General features: G+C 38.6%; 1 protein-coding gene across 2 annotated transcripts; it reads right to left on the reverse strand.

The window, feature by feature from the left end:
• Nucleotides 1–283: 283 nt before the first annotated feature.
• si:ch211-198m17.1 (mucin-2) lies at nucleotides 284–19,205 on the reverse strand. Of its 2 annotated transcripts, XM_034219546.1 has the most exons (13): nucleotides 19,013–19,205; nucleotides 5,783–9,229; nucleotides 5,181–5,372; nucleotides 4,744–4,842; nucleotides 4,518–4,627; nucleotides 4,373–4,431; nucleotides 4,144–4,277; nucleotides 3,923–4,057; nucleotides 3,076–3,118; nucleotides 2,861–2,898; nucleotides 2,686–2,773; nucleotides 2,090–2,276; nucleotides 284–1,190 (listed from the first exon to the last, which is right to left on the reverse strand). In XM_034219546.1, exons 1-13 carry the CDS (start codon nucleotides 19,062–19,064, stop codon nucleotides 1,062–1,064), a joined length of 4,713 nt encoding a protein of 1,570 aa, XP_034075437.1. In that variant the 5' UTR covers nucleotides 19,065–19,205; the 3' UTR covers nucleotides 284–1,061. The 2 variants fall into 2 exon arrangements, with proteins under 2 accessions (XP_034075437.1, XP_034075436.1); XM_034219545.1 differs by having other exon boundaries at nucleotides 284–2,276.
• Nucleotides 19,206–21,075: the final 1,870 nt, after the last annotated feature.

Genomic DNA, 21,075 nt, shown 5'->3' on the forward strand with positions numbered 1-21,075 from the left:
GATTGTAAAAGACAAGTCAAGAAGTATAAAGGCAAAAAAAACAAGGTATGATATGATTTAAAGGTGCTTAAGATGGCTTGGGGTCTCCACAACCTCAAAAGCACAATATAAAAATACTAACTTATCAGTGTCATCCTAATCTATAATGATGATTAGTGACAGGGAGAGGCTGTAAAAGACACAGAAATGCATTATAATTAAATAACGGGAAATGTAAGCAGTATTAACAAAGCCACCAAAGATGAGAAACATGATCGTTGTGTTTAAATTAATTTATTTGCATTCACACACGCACACACACTCATTCTGTGCCAAAGATATTCAATTATTTACATAGCCTTTACACACTTAAATAGCGCACTGTCTCAGACACACACGGATAAATATATATTTAAGAAATGTCAAACTAAATGTATAAAAGTGACAGTTGGCACATCCATAAGACAAACTTTATCACCAGCTTTGCATATTTCCTGTGTCAAACAGACTATTGAAACAGGCACATTTTGCAAATGCAGCTTAAACAAATACAGAGAATATTTAGCTGAAGAGGCGATAAAATAAATCCCTTTAAAAATACCCAGAACAAGGGATCCAGCCCCTTTAGTCTTACAAGATTAATTTGTCTAAAAAATCATCAGAAAAGTGTCAATAAACCCAATATTTAAAGTACGTTCCATTCCAGGCTAACCATTGGTCGTAAACTTAACATACACTCTAGTGCAATTATCAATATAAGAACCTTCATTTATAAAGTCAACATGAGGATTTCTTATAAGTATTAAAAAGTCAGATTCAGAAGAAAATGTCCCTGAGCAACAGTGACACCTACTGGTTATAAGTCGCAACATTCAGCTTTCCCAAAGAACACAAAACCTCAAATAAAAATGTTATCAAAATGTCATCCTCTTATGAAGGAAGATCTTTGGTGGCTGTTTATCAATAAAGAATTGTTCTTACTCAAAGCAAGTTCAAGAACGGATACATGTTCCTGGTCCTGTATACCCAGTTTAAATCAGTGGCTTCTCTTTGAGGTGTTCCTCATTTTCACACAGATGTCCTCAGTTTTTACTGTCTTCTCCTGGTAAGAAGTAGGGGTTCTCATGTCCTTGAACCAGATAGGAGTAACGAGAGGTATTTTTACCTGTGAAGGTGTTCATTCCATCTGGGTTGAGATCGTATGATCCTGACTGAAACGTCAGTGGAAACAGTCAACATGTTAGTATCTTTCAGAGAAGACATATACAAACACCCACCAAAGCCAAGCACACATACACAAGTAACCCTCACCAATATGCAGTGAAAATGACTACTCCCCCACCTAGCATCAGCTGAGGTTCTCTGAACTGTCACTCACTACATTAACATGTAGATGAAAGCACACGGCTTTCCACAACAATCAGATTCTCATGAAGCTCCCCATCACCCCGGGAATCCTTCCACCGTTATTCTCACTATGCTAAATCATCAGCAGGGGGAATCAAGGCAAAATCAGAAACTAAAAGCAAAGCCATGCCTTACCTTTTTCCATCCTTTCTGCTTCGGATGAAACCCCTAAAGCAACACACTGGGAGTCAGGCAAAGCAGGGAGCATGGTAGGGAGCTATGTGTTACCACTATAAATATACATTCTGGATGAGTGGGTTGAACATTGTGATGTGGGTAGGACTGATAACATATCAGCAAAGCATTGAATCTGTCTCTGAAATGACGAGATGATTATATACCCAGTGAGCAGGGATGTGTTGATTTGCAGGTCAAAAATATCCAGGTGTTTAGGGCTAAGACTGAGTTAAATGTGTGTACAACAAAACATGTTTCAGCGTAACTAGGGTAGCTACAGCCATTGAAACAATATATGTTTCTAGAAATGTACATGTCTAATTAAGCCAGATATTCACCTCACCTAGATGTATTTTTGTCCTGTAAATTATCAAATGTATGCTCATTGGAAAAGCAGATGCAAAATGGATGTAAGATGTTGGGGCAACATTGAACAAACTAAAGGCTGATTTAGTGGTAGATCGACACTATGCAAGACTGTGAGTTTAGGATTATTGGTAAGTGATTGATAGGTGTGATAACTCACCAATCCATTGGTTTGATGCTTTTTGACACGAGCGCTGCCCCCATCTGTCATCTCTATGGGGGTAGCGGCATCCCAGTTAGAGGTGGCTCGGGGGATGGGGGTGATGCCAGTGGGCCAGGGATGGTTTAAGTCCCCTGATGAGTATGGACTGCGACTGAGGTCTGGCTTGCTCTTTGAGCTTCGCATACTGATGCACAGATAACAGAAAATGTCAAATGGTCATGCAATAATAATTGTCTTTGTTTCCAAAGCTTGTTTAAATTATTCCTGTGTCACAGAGCTACACTGTTGTTCAAAAACTATTAAAAAAAACAATATACATATCCACAGTCTTTTTTACCACCAACGTGTTGTAAGTACACTGAAAGATGGAATGAATTGCAAATATATTTTTTACAAATAGAAACATATGGAATACCACCAGCCTTATCAAAAGTGATGCTGTAACAACAAAACTAAAACACTTTTTAACAAAAATAAAACTCAACTTTTCTGTCTTTTGACATGAATATTACCCAATGCGTTTTTTCTGAATAATTACAGGGCTAATGTTGGTCAAAGTGTATGTAAAGGACTTTTTTTTAATATATCCTTACCGGAAGCAGTATATGAGCAAAGCCAGCAAAAGGATGATGAGAACTCCTCCCAGTACACAGGAGATGACCACCACTGCCAGCAGAGCAGCTGTAAATACACACATAAAGACATTTAGATGTTTACGGGTCCACACATGACTGTTGCTACTGCATTGTTTAGTCCTTTGTTACTCACAGTCGTTGCAGTTGAAGCCAGCATATCCAAATGCACATCTAAGAGACAAAACAGAGCGATTGAACACAAGATTTGTTGAATATCAATTAAGTTTAGCGTTGAATCCACATGGGGGGGGCCACCTACACATCCACATGTCCCAAACATACAGTAATACACAGCCATCCCACACCTGCACATGCTAAACATACCCTTTAAACTAAATGTATACTCACGGTTGACACGTGTCTCCCACTGCCCTTTGCCCACTTGGACACGCTATAAAAGAGAAACACAATGATTAAACAAACAATCAAACAAATACGCACGCACACACACACACACACACACACACACACACACACACACACACACACACACACACACACACACACACACACACACACACACACACAATGTTTTTACAAAATTAGAATGAAATGTGAACATAACAAGATACAGTTTCCCACTCAGAGTCACGGTAGAAGGAGATGTACAGTACGGCTGGCTGCACACGCAATGAAAGCATGAGCATAATAAAAGCCTCTTAATGGACCATTTTAAATAAGCACATAATGGTACATTATGTCGTTGCTGGGAAAGAAAATGCATGCAGCATTTGTCGTTCTTTTACTATGCCTAGAGCTCATCTCCTTAGTCACAACCCTCAAAAGAAAAAGACAGAGACAGATGTGATTCTTCAATGTGTTTCCTGGGAAACAACCCCCTATTAAAAAGAAGTAAATTAGAGACATAAATGAAGTAAGGGTCGACATGTTATTTCTCCCACTCATTCTCACACACAAGTATTTCACTGAGGATAAGAAGGCTCTGTTACAGTTTTCTAAACTGAAGCGCAGTTTTTAAGACTACACTTCAGCTCTATTTGGATCCAGGAAGCACTCTTACCTAAACATTTTTTGTTTTTACATGAGGCTTTAATAATCCATAATGTAGCAGCACATTGTAAAGTGTACTTTTTTTTAACATGACAACATAAATGCTAAAGTATGTTGTAGTCTACTTACTGAAACCTAACACTAGTCAATATGAGAATAAAGAATATTTAGTAGTTGCTTTAACCTTTACAGCTGCTGTTTGAGTACAGGATAGAGATGTAGCCCTCTCTGCAGGAACACAAAGGCCGGCCGTTTGTATTTGTGCACATTGTAGTTGAGACGTCACAGGGTAAGGGTTCCTGCACACACAGGTTTGTACCTAAAACAGAAGATTTTAAACAAATGTAGGATAAATACCTTTCTTCTCTTCTTTAATGAATGTAGCCTGTTACTAGCACTACTTACCTATAAACGTAGCATCAGCCAATAATGTATTTTCTGGATTGGCTATAGCCTCTTGAATGGCCTGATCAACAGACTTTTGAGTGGTGTTGGTGTTTTCAAAGATGTTATTTACAATTGCCTGCACACTTCCTGGTCTAAAAGAATATAGAAATGCATCAAAAGATGTTAAACAATTTTTTTTTAATATGGAATAGAATATTTAGCAGTTGGAGATGAAAAAAATACTTACTTAAGCTGCACAACATCAGACTGTTTATACCCCGGCTGATTCTTCAGGGCATTTCTGAGCTGTGCAACCGAAAAAGCATGTGGTTAAAGCACTGTAAATAATGTGTCAACGGAATTCTAAATGCTTTTGTGGGATCCCAACCTACCGTTGCTGAGATCTGAAACGCCGTCTCGCGGAATATTACAGAGGACCTGTTGCTCATTTCATTTTTAAATGTCAAGGAGGTGAGATGAAGCTTGCCTGAGAAAACGTGGGCTGAATGAAGAGGAGAGTAGAAAATAAGGTGGAAGCTTCACCACCAACACCCTGCAATAATTTGTATTTTAGGCATTTCTCATCTGACCAGACAATAAATGTTATTATGTTCTTACCTTGTGCACAGCGGCCATTTACCAGGAAGCTACCAGAGAGACACTGACAAGTGCCATTAAGACAAACGCTTTCAAGTGGGCATGGGACGGAAGGACACACTAATGGAGAAAAATGGTTTGTTAAAAACTAGCCATCAGATTTATTTCTTATGTGAACTGAGTTTGTTTAACCTGAAATAACTTGAAGAATTTACATAACATTGAAATAGTTGTTTTTATGATATTGATTATAGCCTTATAATCATTGAATGCAACAAATCAGCAAAGGTTTTTTTCTCATTTAAACCGTTTTAGCAACAAGACATTGAAACAATCATCTCATCAATTTGGATGCTTGTGTATGCAGGATTTTATTCCAACCAAGAAATAGATTACATTTGGTTAGTGAGGTAATTTATGAAGTTCTGCACCACCAGGAACTTTTGGAAGATACTAACCTATGACTGGAGGGGTGGGTGGGGCTGCTGTGGTGGAGTTAGTGGTAGTGACTTCTGTTGGTCGCAGGGTGGTGTCAGTGATGATGGTGCCTGTACTGATGGTGGAGGTGGGGGTTGGGAGGGTGGTGGATGAAGCTGATGCATCGCCAACTGATGGTTCAGGTGATTGAGTCATAGTGGTATATATGGTCACTGTAACATTCAAAAATATGTGAAGATCAGTTAAAGGATACAGATAAGAGAATATCCAACAGAGCTAGTTAGCAAAAGTTAGCATACTAAATTAAAATGATGAACATGATAAAAAACCTCATTAGCATCACCATGCTAGCATTGAATACTTTTGAGCAGCATCAAATGGAGTTGAGCTGAATCCTTCAGTGTAAATTAGACACTAGTCTTATCTACTAGGCCTATAGGAAATGTGTTTAAAGATAAAGGTTAAATCGCTGTTTCATTCAAAAATCTGCATTGAGAGATGTGAAAATCTGGTAAACTGATGGAATATGGAGCCTAACTCCTGGTCTTTGCTGAATTCCTACTATTCACCAGCATTTGTTTGTAAAGTTTACTTTGTAAGAATTAAATAACATTGTTCCTACCTCCTGGGTTTGTTGCTGAGGGACTAAGGGTGGTAGTATTTCCAGTGGGGGCTGCAGTGCTACTACTTGGGGAGGTAGGGAGAGAACTGGAGGTGGTGATGGAGGTAGGTGAAGAGGGTTGGGGTCCGGCTGTTAGGTTTGGGTTTGTGGTGAAAGGGGAGGGTAAAAGTGTGGTGGTCATCACAGGAGTCTCAGGAGAGGTGTTAGTAGAGTTTGTTAGTGTTGCTGTAGTCAGCACAGCTGTCAAGCTTTCTGAAGCTTCTGTAGGAGTACTTGCTGTGCTTTTGCTTGTTTGTGTGGTTGCTGGTGTTGTTGTGATGTTGCTCTGCTGTGTTGTAGTTGTAATGAAAGTTGTACTGTGGCTGGACTGTGTAGTCTTTGTGATTGTAGTTGTGATGTTGCTTGTAGTTGATCTAATTGCAGTTGTGTCGTTGATTGTAATCGCCGTAATGGAAGTTGTGTCACTGCTTGTAATTGGAATATTGGTAGTAGCGTCGTTGTTTGTAATTGGCATAATGGTAGTTGTGTCGTTGATTGTAATCGGCATAATTGTAGTTGTGTCACTGCTTGTAATTGGCATATTGGTAGTAGTGTCGTTGTTTGTGATCGGCATAATGGTAGTTGTGTCGTTGTTCATAATTGGCGTGTTTGTAGTTGTGTTATTGCTTGTGATTGGCAGATTTGTAGTCATGTCTCCGGTTGTAATCGCTGCAATGGTAGTTGTGTCGTCGCTTGTAATTGGTATAATGGTAGTTGTGTCGTCGCTTGTAATTGGTATAATGTTAGTTGTGTCGTCGCTTGTAATTGGTATAATGGTAGTTGTGTCGTTGCTTGTAATTGGTGTAATGGTAGTTGTGTCGTCGCTTGTAATTGGTATAATGGTAGTTGTGTCGTCGCTTGTAATTGGTGTAATGGTAGTTGTGTCGTCGCTTGTAATTGGTATAATGTTAGTTGTGTCGTCGCTTGTAATTGGTATAATGTTAGTTGTGTCGTCGCTTGTAATTGGTATAATGGTAGTTGTGTCGTCGGTAGTTGTGTCGTTGCTTGTAATTGGTATAATGTTAGTTGTGTCGTCGCTTGTAATTGGTATAATGGTAGTTGTGTCGTCGCTTGTAATTGGTATAATGGTAGTTGTGTCGTCGCTTGTAATTGGTGTAATGGTAGTTGTGTCGTTGCTTGTAATTGGTATAATGGTAGTTGTGTCGTCGCTTGTAATTGGTATAATGGTAGTTGTGTCGTCGCTTGTAATTGGTATAATGGTAGTTGTGTGGTCGCTTGTAATTGGTATAATGGTAGTTGTGTGGTCACTTGTAATTGCCGTAATTGTAGTAGTTTCGTCGCTTGTGATTGGCGTGTTTGTAGTTGTGTCGTTGGTTGTGATCGGCGTAATGGTAGTTGTGTGGTTGCTTATAGTTTGTGTAATTGTAGTAGTGTCGTTGTTTGTGATTGGTATAATGTTAGTTGTGTCGTCGCTTGTAATTGGTGAAATTGTAGTTGTGTCGTCGCTTGTAATTGGTGTAATGGTAGTTGTGTCGTCGCTTGTAATTGGTGTAATGGTAGTTGTGTCGTCGCTTGTAATTGGTATAATGTTAGTTGTGTCGTCGCTTGTAATTGGTATAATGTTAGTTGTGTCGTCGCTTGTAATTAGTGTAATGGTAGTTGTGTCGTCGCTTGTAATTGGTATAATGTTAGTTGTGTCGTCGCTTGTAATTGGTGTAATGGTAGTTGTGTCGTCGCTTGTAATTGGTGTAATGGTAGTTGTGTCGTCGCTTGTAATTGGTGTAATGGTAGTTGTGTCGTCGCTTGTAATTGGTATAATGTTAGTTGTGTCGTCGCTTGTAATTGGTATAATGGTAGTTGTGTCGTCGCTTGTAATTGGTATAATGGTAGTTGTGTCGTCGCTTGTAATTGGTGTAATGGTAGTTGTGTCGTCGCTTGTAATTGGTATAATGTTAGTTGTGTCGTCGCTTGTAATTGGTTTAATGGTAGTTGTGTCGTCGCTTGTAATTGGTATAATGGTAGTTGTGTCGTCGCTTGTAATTGGTATAATGTTAGTTGTGTCGTCGCTTGTAATTGGTTTAATGGTAGTTGTGTCGTCGCTTGTAATTGGTATAATGTTAGTTGTGTCGTCGCTTGTAATTGGTTTAATGGTAGTTGTGTCGTCGCTTGTAATTGGTATAATGTTAGTTGTGTCGTCGCTTGTAATTGGTGTAATGGTAGTTGTGTCGTCGCTTGTAATTGGTGTAATGGTAGTTGTGTCGTCGCTTGTAATTGGTGTAATGGTAGTTGTGTCGTCGCTTGTAATTGGTATAATGTTAGTTGTGTCGTCGCTTGTAATTGGTATAATGGTAGTTGTGTCGTCGCTTGTAATTGGTATAATGGTAGTTGTGTCGTCGCTTGTAATTGGTGTAATGGTAGTTGTGTCGTCGCTTGTAATTGGTATAATGTTAGTTGTGTCGTCGCTTGTAATTGGTTTAATGGTAGTTGTGTCGTCGCTTGTAATTGGTATAATGGTAGTTGTGTCGTCGCTTGTAATTGGTATAATGGTAGTTGTGGCGTCGCTTGTAATTGGTATAATGGTAGTTGTGTCGTCGCTTGTAATTGGTATAATGGTAGTTGTGTCGTCGGTAGTTGTGTCGTTGCTTGTAATTGGTATAATGTTAGTTGTGTCGTCGCTTGTAATTGGTATAATGGTAGTTGTGTCGTCGCTTGTAATTGGTATAATGGTAGTTGTGTCATCGCTTGTAATTGGTATAATGGTAGTTGTGTGGTCACTTGTAATTGGTATAATGGTAGTTGTGTGGTCACTTGTAATTGCCGTAATTGTAGTAGTTTCGTCGCTTGTGATCGGCATAATGGTAGTTCTGTCGTTGGTTGTAATCGGCGTATTTATAGTTGTGTCAATGCTTGTAATTGGTGAAATGGTGGATTGTCCGTTGCTGGTGCTTGTGGTTTGTGTTCTCGATGTCAATGTGTGATCTGAAGCAGGTGTGGTGTTTGAATGTGTGGTCTCACTAGTGTTGGTGGGTTGGCTTGTCTCAGGGCTTGTAGTGGACAGCGTTGTACTGCTGGTTGGAGCTGATGGAGAGTCAGTTGGGCTGCCGGTGGTAAAATAACTGTTCTCATTTATGGTGCTGCTGACTGCTGCCTTGGAGGTACTGGACTCAGTAAAGGACTGGGAGAAGGTAGTCTCTGCATGGGTGGAGTCTGGTTCCATAGTAGTAGATTCTGCAGTGGCTTTTTCTATAGTTACAGTAGCTACTGAGGCTGTGGAGTGCTCTGTAGTGGATGGTGGTGAAGTTACAAAACTGCTGGTTGAGTGACTGCTGCTCGGATTTGAACTTTCAGTTAAGCTCATGTGTGATGTTGCAGGACTGGTGGATGTCTTATCAATCATTCCTCCATCGGTGGAGACATTTTGTGTGATGGAATCTGTTGCTGTCATTCCTGCAGAAAAAATAAAGCACAAAAAGAATCAATGTGTGCTGTACAGTTGAGTAATTTCTTGCATTTAAATAGCTGTTTGGATGTGTTCCAGTCAGGATTTCGTCCAAACCACAGCACTGAGACTGCTCTTGTAAAGGTCTTCAATGACATCCACTTAAACACAGACAGTGGCAGAACTTCAGTGTTAGTATTATTAGATCTCAGTGCTGCGTTTGACACTGTTGACCACAACATAATTACTAGACCGACTAGAAAACTGGGTGGGACTTTCGGAAACAGTTCTAAATTGGTTTGAATCCTACTTAAAGGACAGAAACAACTTTGTTTCTATAGGTAAATACAAATCTGAGTTGACAAATATGACATGTGGGGTTCCTCAAGGCTCCTGCTTGGGGCCTCTTCTCTTTAACATCTACATGCTACCACTGGCTCAGATAATGAAAAACAACAAAATAAGTTACCATAGCTCTGCGGATGACACACAAATCTACATAACCATTTCACCAGGAGACTATGCTCCAATTCAAACACTGAGTAAGTGCATTGAACAAATCAATGACTGGATGTGTCAGAACTTTCTCCAATTAAACAAAGACAAAACTGAGGTAATGGTTTTTGGAGCCAAGGCAGAACGTATAAAAGTTAGCGCTGAGCTTCAGTCTGCAATGTTCAAAACAACAGATAAAGCCAGAAATCTAGGTGTAGTCATGGACTCTGACCTGAGTTTCAACAGTCACATTAAAACAATTACTAAATCAGCCTACTATCACCTAAAGAACATATCTAGGATTAAAAGACTAATGTCACAGCAGGATTTGGAAAAACTTGTCCATGCTTTTATCTTCAGTAGACTGGACTACTGTAATGGTGTCTTCACAGGTCTCACTAAAAAATCTATTAGAAAGCTGCAGCTGATTCAGAACGCTGCTGCTCGAGTCCTCACTAACACTAAGAAAGTGGATCACATCACTCCTGTTCTGAAGTCTTTACACTGGCTTCCTGTGTGTCAAAGAATAGATTTCAAAAATACTGCTGCTGGTTTATAAAGCACTGAATGGTTTAGGCCCAAAATACATTTCTGATCTTCTGCTAAATTATGAACCATCCAGATCTCTCAGGTCTTCAGGGACTGGTCAGCTTTCTGTCCCCAGAGTCAGAACTAAACATGGTAAAGCAGCGTTCAGTTATTATGCTCCAAATATCTGGAACAAACTCCCAGAAACCTGCAGGTCCGCAACAATTCTTACTACTTTTAAATCCAGGCTGAAGACTTATCTTTTTGTCGCTGCTTTTAATTGAAACTGAGCCGTTGTGTTCATCAGTAAAGTGGAACTTCTGTGTGAACTATTCATATCTTAAACTGCACTGTAACTTTTTATTCATGTACTTTTTATTCATGTATTTTTTCTTTTAATGTTTCTTTTATTATCTTTTACTGTTTTTAAATGCCTTTGTCTGAATGTCTTTCATTTTTGTAAAGCACCTTGAATTGCCTTGTGTTGAAAGGTGCTATATAAATAAACTTGCCTTGCCTTGCCTTACAGCATTAGAATAAGAATATAGAGGTGGTGGATTATTATAGGTCTGCTGCTGCTGTGTGGTGAGATTGAACCAGACATCTAAGATGGTGCCAGGTAGCTCACCTTTTAAAGTAGGGGGGAAATGACTAAGGCTACTTACTATAGCTGCTAGTGGCCCTTTGCTGGCGGCACATGTCCTTCCCCCTCTCTACCCCTTTCCTGTGTAACATTAGAGTACTGAATAGTAAATTAAATAAAAAAGCCCCAAAAGTACATTTAGAAAAAAAACAACTGTGGACCATAATTTAGAAACAATTAGCCAAAATGCACTAACATGCTCCAATTTCCATTTCAATATACTAATGTAATCACATGCTTTCATTAACATCAAATGGGAACCTTGATCCTATCACTTTTCATGTGAACACACATTACAATAGGCTATGTGCTTAAACTCTTTGCAGCTATTTAATAACGGGTTTATAAAGTGATAATATGTTAAAATGTGAATTACTGTGATATCCTCTGCAGATATACGGTTGCTGGAAAACTGGATGGTTGCCGATGTATTAGAGTGCCCTTGTTGTATGTATGTATGTATGTATGTACCAATTTAATTTAGTGTTGTTATGATTTATTTAATGTAAAGTAATGTAGTTGTCCTGTGTATATATGTATTGCTTTTGGCTCTATGTCTTCGTCCTATGTATGTGATTTTTTGTATGCTGAAAATCAATAAACATATTGATAAAAAAAAAATGGGAACCTTGAACACTAGCTTAGTGTCTTTCTAAAGGAAGCTTGCTGTGATGTTTGTGTAATTTTATGATTTTACTCAAATGTGCCAAATACCAACATATTTGTCCACTATAATAACAGGAGGTAAGAAACAAAAGTTCATTTCCCCCAGTATTGCTGCTATTAGTCTTTAATTTATAAGAGGACAACTTTTCCAACATGTGATATTGCAAACATCTTAGTAGTTTGAGCTCTGATGACAGACCGTTAAATGTATATTTACATTTTTATTTAAGAGATTGTGTCTTGAATAAACATTTAACATTGGGTGCGCATGAGTAGACAAAAGGTGTGATTCGGCAGTTAAAAAAACAGGTAAATGTTTACAACACAGAAATCACAAGTGCTGCCAACTTAATTTGAACTTCTTAAAGGAAAGAGCTGCCTTCAGTGTGGTGATGTGACGCCTGTTACCATTTAGCCTGCTCCCATTTAGCCTGCTCCCACTCTCCGCTTTATAATTATGAGGGAAGAGAGGGGGCCAGAGGGCAGCTTCACGAGCCGTACAAACAGTGGGAGCTGAATAATTGCATTGAATAATTATATTCTAAACCCAGATATATGACTGACACGTGGATGCCTTGCACAAAGAACATTTTCCAGGAAGTAATTGCATATTGTAAGAATAACCAACACAGATATTACATCTTGGGCGTGATTTCTGTGTACACGGCCCTTTGTGACCTTATCTCTTTATCGTTAAGTAACATAGACTCATTTAAAAATGAACCACCTTGTGACAAATCGAAAATTGGGAACAGGAATAAGATATTAAGCAATCAACAATGATTGTGGAAAGTTGGGAAATACATATAAAGTCTCATATAAAAATAGTTGTAGTGTTCATACAGTCAAGGAGTGGCAGTTAAGTAGTTCTGACTACATGTTAAGTAGCATAGCATGAGATCATTGCTCTAAAACACACACGTTGGTCTTGATTAAGACTTAAGGGAAATAGAATTATCTTACTGGATGACCGAAGATTAAAACCTCTTCAATCAGATCCAGCCAGCGCTGTCTTTATTAGCCCTGTGTTACATTTTAGAAGAGTAACAACTCTGAAGACTTGTATTTTTTAAGGAATTACTAAGTTGTAGGTCAGGCATTTGATTTCATCCCTGCATACTTTACATTCTGTAAAATGTCAAAGGTAAACGTTTTTCTGATTCTTAAAAGAAAACACCAAATTGTTGCTGTTATTTAGATTCCTGGTGCTTTATAAAAACTGGGCAGCTAGCTCTAGTATACTCTCAATCTCTCTGTGTGTGTGTGTGTGTGTGTGTGTGTGTGTGTGTGTGTGTGTGTGTGTGTGTGTGTGTGTGTGTGTGTGTGTGTGTGTGTGTGTGTGTGTGTGTGTGTGTGTGTGTGTGTGTGTGTGTGTGTGTGTGTGTGTGTGTGTGTGTGTGTGTGTGTGTCATTTAATGTGAAGGAAATATTGTGATAACTACGGAGTTTACGATTGTTAATTACTAAAGTAGGGAATCCCACAAGAAGTTCATGAAGGTAAAATCCTCCCCTATAAAAACACAATAATCATTCTTACTCTCTTCTCTTTGGCTAACACAAAAATGACTCCCGAAATAAAAAAGTTCTCATAAAGATTAAAACAGAAGCTCACTCCAACAGACGGATGAAAGTTGGTACCTTTGATTTAATAACCCTAATTGCTATCTTGTTTGAGCCATATCATTCAAGAAGAGAGAGATAAATATCTTGGCAGCATTGATGAGTTGTGAAATCCAATGAAATCCCAATCAGTAAACTAGTGTTACGCTTATCACCTACTTCTTTTGCAGCTAACACGATAACAAGTAGGACGCAACAGAGAGGGAGAATGGCTTTCGTTTGAAGTCGAACACGACCAGTGGAAAACAAATATGAGAGTTTGTTTAGGTATGTTGACATACTAAAGTTTCCTAGAATCTTATTAAGCTAGATTCTTGATATGAGCATCACAATGTCATTAACAATGAGTAAAGGCTGAGTTTTTTTTCCATGTAGCCTTCACATGCAATGATTGCTGGCTAATTGAAGAAGGCTAAAGCTGATATGATATTTATCATTCTGAGGGATTCCTGATATACCAACAAGTCATACCTAAAGTAGATAATGATACTGAGAACATGTTGAGTCTGATTATGAAAACAAGTGATGAACAAAAGCTAAATAAGAATATTAGCTTGCATGGCATTAATATTAACAAACAAAAGGGTACACTCTATTTTTCAAAGACACAATTGCTTCCACTTTTAAAGGCCAGTGCTGCTTCTCTATTTCCATTTACACAAAATCAAACGTGAAGTTTTACAGATAATCTAGGACACCCTAGCCAAAGACTGATACAACAAAAGATGCAACAATTTACTTTATGTCCAAACTTCAACACATGTCTTGGCCCTATTCCTTTTGTTGTCTTTGACAGGGCTGATAGTCAATCTTCTGTTATTGAAGAATTTGGGTTACCCCTACTGGAAAAGCAATGAAACCCATATGAGACAGTGTAAACCAACAGTTTGTGTACTATACTTGAAATAATGGAGTTATTAAGAGCACACTTTGCATTGCACGTCTCACAAAAAGCCTTGTCTCTAAGGACTTATCCTACAGCCGGATAATCCCCTGCAGACACAAAAGGGATGACAAGGTGACAAGTGGGTCTAAGGTCGGCATGCAAACATGTATTCAGGAGGATGTGGATAAGAAGATCCGGCTCTACCAGCCTTTGGTCCAACATTCTTCTTCGGTATGACAATCTCTAACTGTACTGAAGCCCCCTAAAGCTGCCACGCCTTTCCACCTCTGTCTTTCTCAACATTGACATCAAGTAAGGTGTATTTGTTGCCAAGGAGATGTATGTTTCTAGCTGTCGAAGCCAACAGTCAGAAAGACGTTAGTGTTGATGCTTGTGTTGCAGTGCAGTGCCGCACTTCAGAGGATTTCTATTCATGTAAGACAATAGCACTCCTGTGTACCTGCTCAAAAAGTGACTGTCAGATCCAGTTACCCAACGCACGCCCTCAACTTCCCGTTCACACTGCCACTCCTCCAGAGCAAGCCTGTATTCATTACACACCATAATGATTCCTGTGAAGTATGGAGAGCTGTAGACAAAAATTATCCTGGCATCTCAATGTTGCCGTTAAATATTTTTGAATGTTTATTGTTAAGATTAGGGGAAAGTGCGTTCTTGAAATAGTTTTTCTCTTTAACTAACAGCACTGCAAGGAGGATGGCCCTGATTCAAGAAGGCACACAGAGCAGAAGATGAACTGAAAGGGGCAGTCAGGAAGAGCTTAAGGCCAAAGGCAGCATCTCATTAGGAAACAGGCGAGTCATGTGAAGAGCTGACCTATAGAATGTGTGTCTCAGAAATCATGCAGTACGACATCCGAAACAAGCTGATTAAAGACAAAAATGCTGCTGGCATACTTGAATCAGCAGCGAATCAGAGGTCACACTTAAGGTCCTTTTGCCAGCTAATGAGAGTCAACAATTATTGCATACTGCTTTATGACCTCCTGTTATTTAATGGTGCTCATCGTGGGTTTTTAAAAAAAAGGCACGGTAGACCAACAGATACACACAGGTCAGTCTCCTTAAGGGGAAAACAGTCCTGAGGACTGTTACATCAAAGCGACACAGCCGGTCACCAGGAGCGACCTCACAACACCGAGAGGAAGCTTTTATTTCCCCCTACAACAGCCTGTCATCCAGCTGTGCCCCTGTCCACAGTCCTGATCAGAGGATATACTGGTGCAACATATGGTGGAGGAGAAAGGCTGGGCAAAGTGCCAGTATTATTTGTATTGTAAATCGATATATTTACTCAGTAAGAGCTGCATGGTAGATTGGTTGGATGTGTTGCTTTGTTTCATGTGATTGGCACATTTAGTATCTTTAGGCTTTATAAAAAGAACAAGACATTTGATCATGATCCCATGGGCTTTATAAAATGGTGATGCCCATTAATACCTATTTTTCTCACAATCTAGGAGGTAATGGAAATACTCAGTACCTACAGTCAAAGGCTGGGGGGTAGAAAAGAAAAAGAGGAAGGGAAGGTCTTAAAACCATAATCAAAGCCAGCTGTTGCCTTTCTAAAGATTCATTTCCTGATTTCATTGATTTCTGTGGCATTTGAGTGTGTTTCTGAAAGCACAAGAAGTATTTGCTTTGGTTCTTTCATTTATTAATAATGATCTAGTATGTTTCTTGAAAAGATCTTTGTAATGTGGTACAATTTAGAGTTTGAGATTTCTAGAAAGGATTGCCCAACTTAAACCCAAGAAAGTGTGAATTAATGTATTCAGTATTGGAAACTATATATATTACAATTCATGTTTTCATATTGCTTGCTTTTTAAAAATACTATTATTGCTTGTTCAGCTTAACTACTGTGTACTTATTTATAAGTAATGTCACAAAAACATTTAATAGTAAATTGTTAACATAAGGTGTTAAGAGTACTGCCTTTATTAACATCATCATACAATTGTGTTTAATGTCAGTTAGATAATCTGATCTATCAATATAGAGACAATGAGGTGTATCTTTAAAGAGGAGAAATAAAGCTGACTGAGCGAATTAAAGTGCCACACTCTTCGTCCTGCTAGGGAATTGCTCTCTTTCTCCCATCTGGAAAAATGTCATCTTGGCTGAGACTGACAGCTCTTCCTGCTGCTGACGCAATAGGCCTGATGCACAATTAATATTGCAATCTGTAGCACAGCAGACAAGTTCAAAGAAGTTTAGCAGGTATCTCTCTCTCTATTTATTCCAGCTGATAATGTAATACTGTAGGTACTTATACTGTTCCCCTCCCCTCAGAGGGTACCCAGTTTAAGTCCTCAATAGGACAAAGCAGACCCAAATTAGCTCTCTGTATCTGAGCAAGCAGAGGTCTTACTGTAACACGGATGTGACAGATGGCCGCTCCCTGACTGGAGCAGGGACTCTGCACATATCATATCCAATTAAATCTCTGCCAGCACATGCTTTCCAATTACAGAGTGAGATTTACTGCCCCAGAGCAGGTCTAATCCAACAGGAAGCAGCAAGGACGCAGCGACACAAGGAGAAAAGACAGGCAGGAAACAGCAACAAGTGTGCATGAGAAGTGGAGGTAGAAACAATACGTGCTAGGTGAGAGTCCATCAAAAGAGGAAGATGAGATAAACAAAAACAAGATCAGGAGGAACTGACTGGTACAAAAACAATGCTTGTGTTCACTGAAACTAAACATGGTTTGTACTTCTCCCAATGTTGAAGAAGGACTGAGGGCCGAAACGTCATCTAAACAAAAGAAGAAATGCATAGAGAGCCAAAAAGTGCACATTTGTTTTCCTTATTTTTACATACTTGCTTGTTTGTGAGCTAAAATGATAAAACAATGAATTGATCAACAGAACATTTTTGCGGGAGCTATTTTGATAGTCGAGTAATTGTTTCTGTCACTTGGAAAAAATGCCAAATGTTCTTTTGGTTTTGTGGCTCTACTGTAACAATTATGGGAGTTACATTGAATATCTTGTTTAAACTATAAGACAAAACAGCCAAATGAAAGACATTACCATGGCCTCTTTCCATATAATAAGCGTTTATCTACCTATTGATCAAGTAAATCAAATTGAGATTTATTGATATTTAAAATAACCATTAGTTGCCAACCGACATGAGCCTGTGTCCTTTCACATTCCTACAACTGCCTGTTAACTCCTGAGCAGACCTTGCATGCTCTAATCATGACTTACCGATGACTAACCAGCAGAACATGACACATGATAAGCTGAATGTGATCTGAGACAGGAAACAGCCACGGTGAGAAAAGAGAGAGCAGAGCAAGCCATTAATGTGCTCTGCTCCTCTCCCTTGGAGATTTCTTACAGAGGGCAGAAGAAAATGTGGCGCCAGACTCAGAGGAGGAGGATTGCCAGCCTCAGGAGGTCTCTGCATCTGGACCTCTTTACTGCTACTTCAGACACACTCAAACTGCCACAAACTGGAGCCTCCATCGCCTCCCAGTCCAGTGTCCTACTGAAGAAGACACATGGCAGGATGGGAACATGCACACGGCCCCCAGGCTCGGGCACATGACAGTGACTAAATCTCAGTCTTCATACATAAAACCTTGAAACACAGACTCTTGTCAAAAATAATGAAAAAAGGATAACAAATTGATTTAACTGCAAGTAAGCTGAGGGAGTCTGTACAGTGGAGAGCTCATCAAAATTCCTCAGGGCAGCTTCACCACGCTGTCGAGGGGGTCCTCTCATGCGCACACAGAGTAAACTTTGTGTGAGGAGTGTGTTGTGCTTCAGGGAGCCGGCTGTTGTCTGACCAATGCCTCCTCGCTGGCATCTGTCCACCCCCAAAGAGCTTTGAGTCACACTGATGGACCAGTGAGTCAGTTTAGGACTATTTGGGGAAAAGACCACATGAATGTGTAGAAATAAAAAAAAAGAAGAAGGAGAAGGAACATGAACAAATGCTTGTCCATTTAAGGCAAAGGCTAAACCACCAGTTCTGGAACTTAATTTGGGTATCTTTGTAATTTTGTCTATGAGTTACTTATTTCTTCAGTGATATTTGCATTTTGTAACATGTACCAAGGCATGTCTTCTACCAGGAGCCGGGAAACGTTCTACCTGGTCGGTTTTCTGAGAAAAGCTTTTGTCGCCATGCAAAACATTTTTTTATCTTCTTGTTTGTTAATGTCAAACTTTTGTGTTTATGTAAAACTTTGTCTAGATAAAAGGTGGTAAACTGTGGGGCCATTTATGATACTATATAAATATAGACTCATATGTTTTATAAATACATTATATTGTTCTCATAGCGAACAAAGACAAATAAATACACGGTAATCTACCTAGATTAGATTTTATTTTATATTGTATTACAATAATAATAATAATACATTACATTTATAAAGCGCTTTTCCTGGTGCTCAAAGCGCTTAATAGATAATACACTTGCATACATAGGCTACTAATACATAATATGATGAAAGGATATTTGCCAGTGAAGGAAATTGTGGTAACATATTTTAAGATATCGTTTCTATACTTTGGTATAATATATATTTTATACATGCATAACTCATGATGAGCAATTAGACTTTCTGACTGAGATAGCCTAAATAAGAACCACATTTCACATATTCTTCACACATACTGCTAACACTTACTTTAAATAGTTTACAATATGTTTAACTGTTAATACTTCTGTACTTTTACTTTAAATGCAGAGCTTTTACTATAATGTAGTAACAGTATTGCTTGAAAGGACCACTGGTCACAATCTATATAAAGTCTGTACTAGTTCCAAAAACATGAACAATTTACTTTTCAAGGCTTCAACTCTTACTCCAAATAAAATATGTGGTAAATAAACATAAATACACAGTCAGTAACACACTTAAAAGTGTTCCAGTCTATTGACCAGTGGGGATGTAAACTTTACTCACCTTTAACGGTAGCGCCCAGGAGAAACACAAAAGGCAGATAACTGAGAACCATCTTTACGGTCTTCGGTTGTAAGAACCGGCCTGTGAAGAAGCTCCGTGTCCCGCCGGTGTCACGGTGAGTATAACGGTGGATATAACGGTGAGATAACGGTGCTGTGCAGACGCTGTTTCCCCGGGCTGTTCTGCTGCCTGCTACAGGTGGCTCAGACTGAAAGCTGCAGCCTGTGACAGCATTAAAAGCTTTAGTCCCTCCTCTGATTGGCCGGCTCTCCTGTCACTCAGAGCATAGCAGTTCTGCCTTCACCCATAAACCAGAGCTTGAACCTGTCATCAACAATACAGAAGTTAAGTAAGCTATATGTGCACGAAACATATTTTTAGCTCATTGTTTACACAGAGTGAACAAAAAGGAACGTGTTCATGTTATGTTGGGCAGGGCTAGCAATTTACTTTTTATCCTGAGGGATCTTTATCATTAGGCTTCACCATGACCACCACACAATGATCCATACCCAATCAAATTAGGCCTATATTGAGAATATTTCCTGGTGAATCTCAAACGTTTAAATAAAGTTAATCACCTAAACATCATCCAGACACACTTTGTTTTAGTATACATATCATAAGAACTCAATTAAATTATGCCCTAAATTCCCACAATGTAAAACTAAAATCAACATTCACTTAGTTTTGTGGATTTGATATTATCTGAATTACCATGTCCTCTGAGGTTCCAACTGTTTTAGAACTTAAAGATGGCCAGGTCGACTCAACTATTAAATAAATGTGAAGTTTAAATACCATTCAATGCTGTCAATATCTTTTGTAAGGGTTTTGTCTTTTGTTTTCCGGTGGACTCTGGTCCGAAAATGAGAGCACAAGAGTTCAAACATAATAAATGTCAATGTCATCCCTCTTCTTCCTGTTGTTATCCTCTAAATGGGCTCAACCATTTCAGTCTAAATAGGCTTTGTTAGGAAATTATAGGGCCGCTCCTTAAAAAGTGAATCTGTTATATTTTCAGTGTTTATGTAACATCACAGACTATTTTATGAAGTAAACAAGCAATTGATGACAGACCCTTGTTATTTGTTCTACTTGAGTTGGGTTCAAAAAGTTCAGTTTATCAAATCACAAACGTATTTTCTTACTTAGACTTTGTGGAATATTGTCATCAACACACTTTGCTTTGGCCCAACATTATATAAAATAACATTTGGAAAACAAAAACTCCATTGTACCATTGTAACTAAACACAGTATTACAGTCAACGTTTGACTTTTTATAGACAATAATCTTTCTTTGGCAATATACTGTAGTGCATTGTCACTGTTTATTGCACAACTGTTTTGACATTTGCTTACATTTTGCAAATGTTGAACAAAAGCAAACGTATGAGAGGAACAGTACATGTATATAAATGAAGAACTACCACTGTGGTCATATGTATTTAAAAACATTACAGTTGAAAGCCCAACAGATTGTCAGCCTACATAAAAACACCCTGACTGCTTATCAATGACATATTTGTCATACAGAAACTATTTGTATGTGTATTAATCAGAAGCTGAAACAAATGAATGATTGATTTTTCATTCATTGTTTAGTCAGTGGTAAGTTTTCAGGATGCAAACTTTGAAAATGACAATTTTAAATGAAACTGTTACATCTTAATAATATAATACTAAGAAGTAACATTTTCAATTGAAAAAAAACTGCTCTCCTATACATTATAATTCAACTATTTCATTTATTCATATAAAACAATACAAATTCCCAAACTATATTTTCACATGTTCTATGTTGCCATAGCACAGCTTTTATGGCTCTGCTGCGGGACACTCCTTCATAAGAGACATAACGAATGTCCAGCAGTGTAAACACATACACCTAGCCGACCTCACTCTTATCTCATGCAAATGCTTTTGGACATTGCACCATTTTTCAATACATTGTGTTGACTTTTTTCACCTGGCAACCAATATCAATGTTAGTGTTGACACATGTGTCTTATTTCAGGACTGGATTCTGAGCAAAATGTTTGTCCAGCTTAATATTTACGT

Source organism: Gymnodraco acuticeps, unplaced genomic scaffold (genome assembly GCF_902827175.1).
Source record: "Gymnodraco acuticeps unplaced genomic scaffold, fGymAcu1.1, whole genome shotgun sequence".
Classification (NCBI taxonomy): domain Eukaryota; kingdom Metazoa; phylum Chordata; class Actinopteri; order Perciformes; family Bathydraconidae; genus Gymnodraco; species Gymnodraco acuticeps.